Here is a 2600-nt window from a genome sequence, read left to right on the forward strand (position 1 = left end):
TGTCCAAGATCTCTTTTGTGACTCATTTTCCTCCTTATTTTCTTCTCTTGGGGTCTTGGGCTAATGGAACTATACTACCACTCTAGACATAAATATCTAGAGTTAGCCTTGACTATTGTGTAAAAAGGCTGAAGAGAAAAGGAATAACACATATTACTTTGGGTGGGCCTGAAATTTATAAATTTTCAACTATGAAGTGATTCTGACTAGTAATTTCAACCCTGAATATGTAAACACAAAGTTCAGGGCCCCTCTGTTGTACTCATTCTAACCTTCTGTGACTACCACCTCCATATCATTGTAGTTTCAAAAATACCTCCAGGGAGCAGGATGATGTCCATGAGGACATCTTCTACTTCAGTACCAGTGTTAAGTTCACATAACACATTTTGATGTCAGGAAATTCATTGAGCATTTAATTCCTTGATCACTTTTTCCTTCTCTACATTGCCGTATTAGAAGTATTAAATCCCCTTTGCAATCATTCACCTTCAAGTCTACAAAAGATTGAAGGTGGTACAACTATTGAACTTTTTTTATTCAGAAGATAAAACTAGGAGCTAAGGATAGAAATTGCAGAGAGATAGATTTCATTCTGACATAAGATAAACTTACTAGCAATAAAAATCATCTAAACATGGAAGAGACAGCTTTAGAGAGGAGTGGGTTCATGGAAGGTCCCAGTTAGAAGTCACACAGCCATTTGTCCCACACACAATAGAGATAATCCTTGATGTGGTGCAAGGTGGACTAGATGACTTCTGAAGTACTTTTTTTAACCCTGAGTTTTTGTGATTCTAAGAAGTTATTCAACCCTTCATTGGAAGTGGATATTTACAAATATCCTGAAAATCTGACATCATGTATAATACCCTAAGTGTCAATTCTAGTTTTTCTAGCTTTCTGCTTACAGGTTTCCCTGGCCTAGAGTGGGCCCACCACTGGATCTCTATCCCTGTCTTCTCTGTATACCTGGCTGCCATATTGGGCAATGCCACAATCCTCCACATTGTTCGCACTGACCCTTCCTTGCACCAGCCAATGTATTACTTCCTTGCAATGTTGGCAACTACAGACCTAGGCCTATGTGTGTCTACCATGCCCACAGTGTTGGGGGTTCTATGGCTTGATCTCCGTGACATTCACCTATATGCCTGTGTCCTCCAGCTCTATGTTGTCCACTCCTTCTCCTTCATGGAATCAGCTATGCTCTTTGCCATGGCCTATGATCGTTTTGTTGCCATCACCAACCCACTGAGGTATTCCACTATGCTCACCAGCTCCCGAGTGATGAAGATCACAGTAGTACTAGGCTTCCGGAGCACCATGCTTATCATACCTCCAGTCCTACGGCTGCTCTGGTTCTCTTATTGCCACCATAACACCCTCTCACACTCTTATTGCTTGCATCAGGATATGATCCGCCTTTCCTGCTCCAATACACAATTCAACAGCTTCTACGCTTTGACTGTCATCTTGCTTTCCATGGGGTCAGACTTCCTCTTCATCCTACTCTCCTATGTCATGATCTTTCATTCTGTTTTGGCCATTGCTTCCCATAAGGAACAACTCAAGACCCTTAATACATGTGTGTCCCATATCCTGGCTGTTCTGTGTTTCTATGTTCCAGTGCTGGGTCTATCCATCGTGCATCGGTTTGCTAGGCATTCCTCACCCATCATACACATTGTGATGGGCAATGTGTATATCCTTTTCCCACCTCTGATGAATCCGGTCATATATAGCATCAAGACCCAACAGATCCGCAGGGCTATTGTCAGGGCAATTTCTCTGAGATAGGTTAGATATTTAGCCTACAGGATATTATTCAGAGCAGTAATTTGGTGAAATATCACAGCAATAAATGACAGAAACTTTTTCTTATGAACCTTGGCCTCATTCTTCCAAAATATAAATGCATTTGTTGAGAAGAGAATAAGATGAATGTTCTGTATAGTTACAAAAAGATAGTTAGGGTAAACAAGGAGGACATATATGTCTCCGTATATGAATAGGTAAAAAGTTCATGTTTCTAACATTGGTTGCTGTCTTCTAACAATTTCACTGAATTATTTTCTTCTGAGTGTGCTCTCCATCTGCCATTGCTTTCTGCTATTTTTATTGAACTTCAATTTTTTACTATAGTTGCTACTCAGCTTTCCTATTACTTTCAGATTTATCTAAAACACCAACCAACTTCCAACAACAAACACCAATCTCAGCAAAAGAGATTAGTAGGCCTCTCTCTTGCAGGAAAAGTTATGAATCTTATAAACACTCATTCCACCATTTCCCCCATTCACTGAGGAGTTCACTAGCTTTGCTTGTTTTGCTTGTTTGTTTGTTGCCCTTAGGGAAGAATCTCATTTTTTTTTTAAAATAAGATCTTTCACTTTCTCATTGTACCTAAATTGTAGTCTTTAATTGCTTTGATATTCTGAGCACCACTTACTACTCTCTCCTCCATCCACTTTGGTAAGTTATGGTTAGAAAGCCTCTCAGAAAGACTATATATTTTACATACATACATACACACACACACACACACACACACACACACATATTATATATATACATATATATATATATAATTTATCCAT

At 39.2% G+C, this 2600-nt stretch overlaps 1 protein-coding gene across 1 annotated transcript; it reads left to right on the forward strand.

Moving 5' to 3' along the window:
- The first annotated feature begins 861 nt into the window (after positions 1-861).
- LOC141489941 (olfactory receptor 51V1-like) lies at positions 862-1800 on the forward strand. Its single transcript, XM_074190277.1, has one exon. The coding sequence runs from the start codon at positions 862-864 to the stop codon at positions 1798-1800; it is 939 nt and encodes a 312-aa protein (XP_074046378.1).
- The last annotated feature ends 800 nt before the right edge of the window (positions 1801-2600 follow it).

Source organism: Macrotis lagotis, chromosome 1 (genome assembly GCF_037893015.1).
Source record: "Macrotis lagotis isolate mMagLag1 chromosome 1, bilby.v1.9.chrom.fasta, whole genome shotgun sequence".
Taxonomy (NCBI): Eukaryota; Metazoa; Chordata; class Mammalia; order Peramelemorphia; family Peramelidae; genus Macrotis; species Macrotis lagotis.

Coding starts and splice junctions, on each gene's coding strand:
- LOC141489941 (XM_074190277.1), top strand. CDS start 862: ATGTATAATACCCTAAGTGTCAATTCTAGTTTTTCTAGCTTTCTGCTT.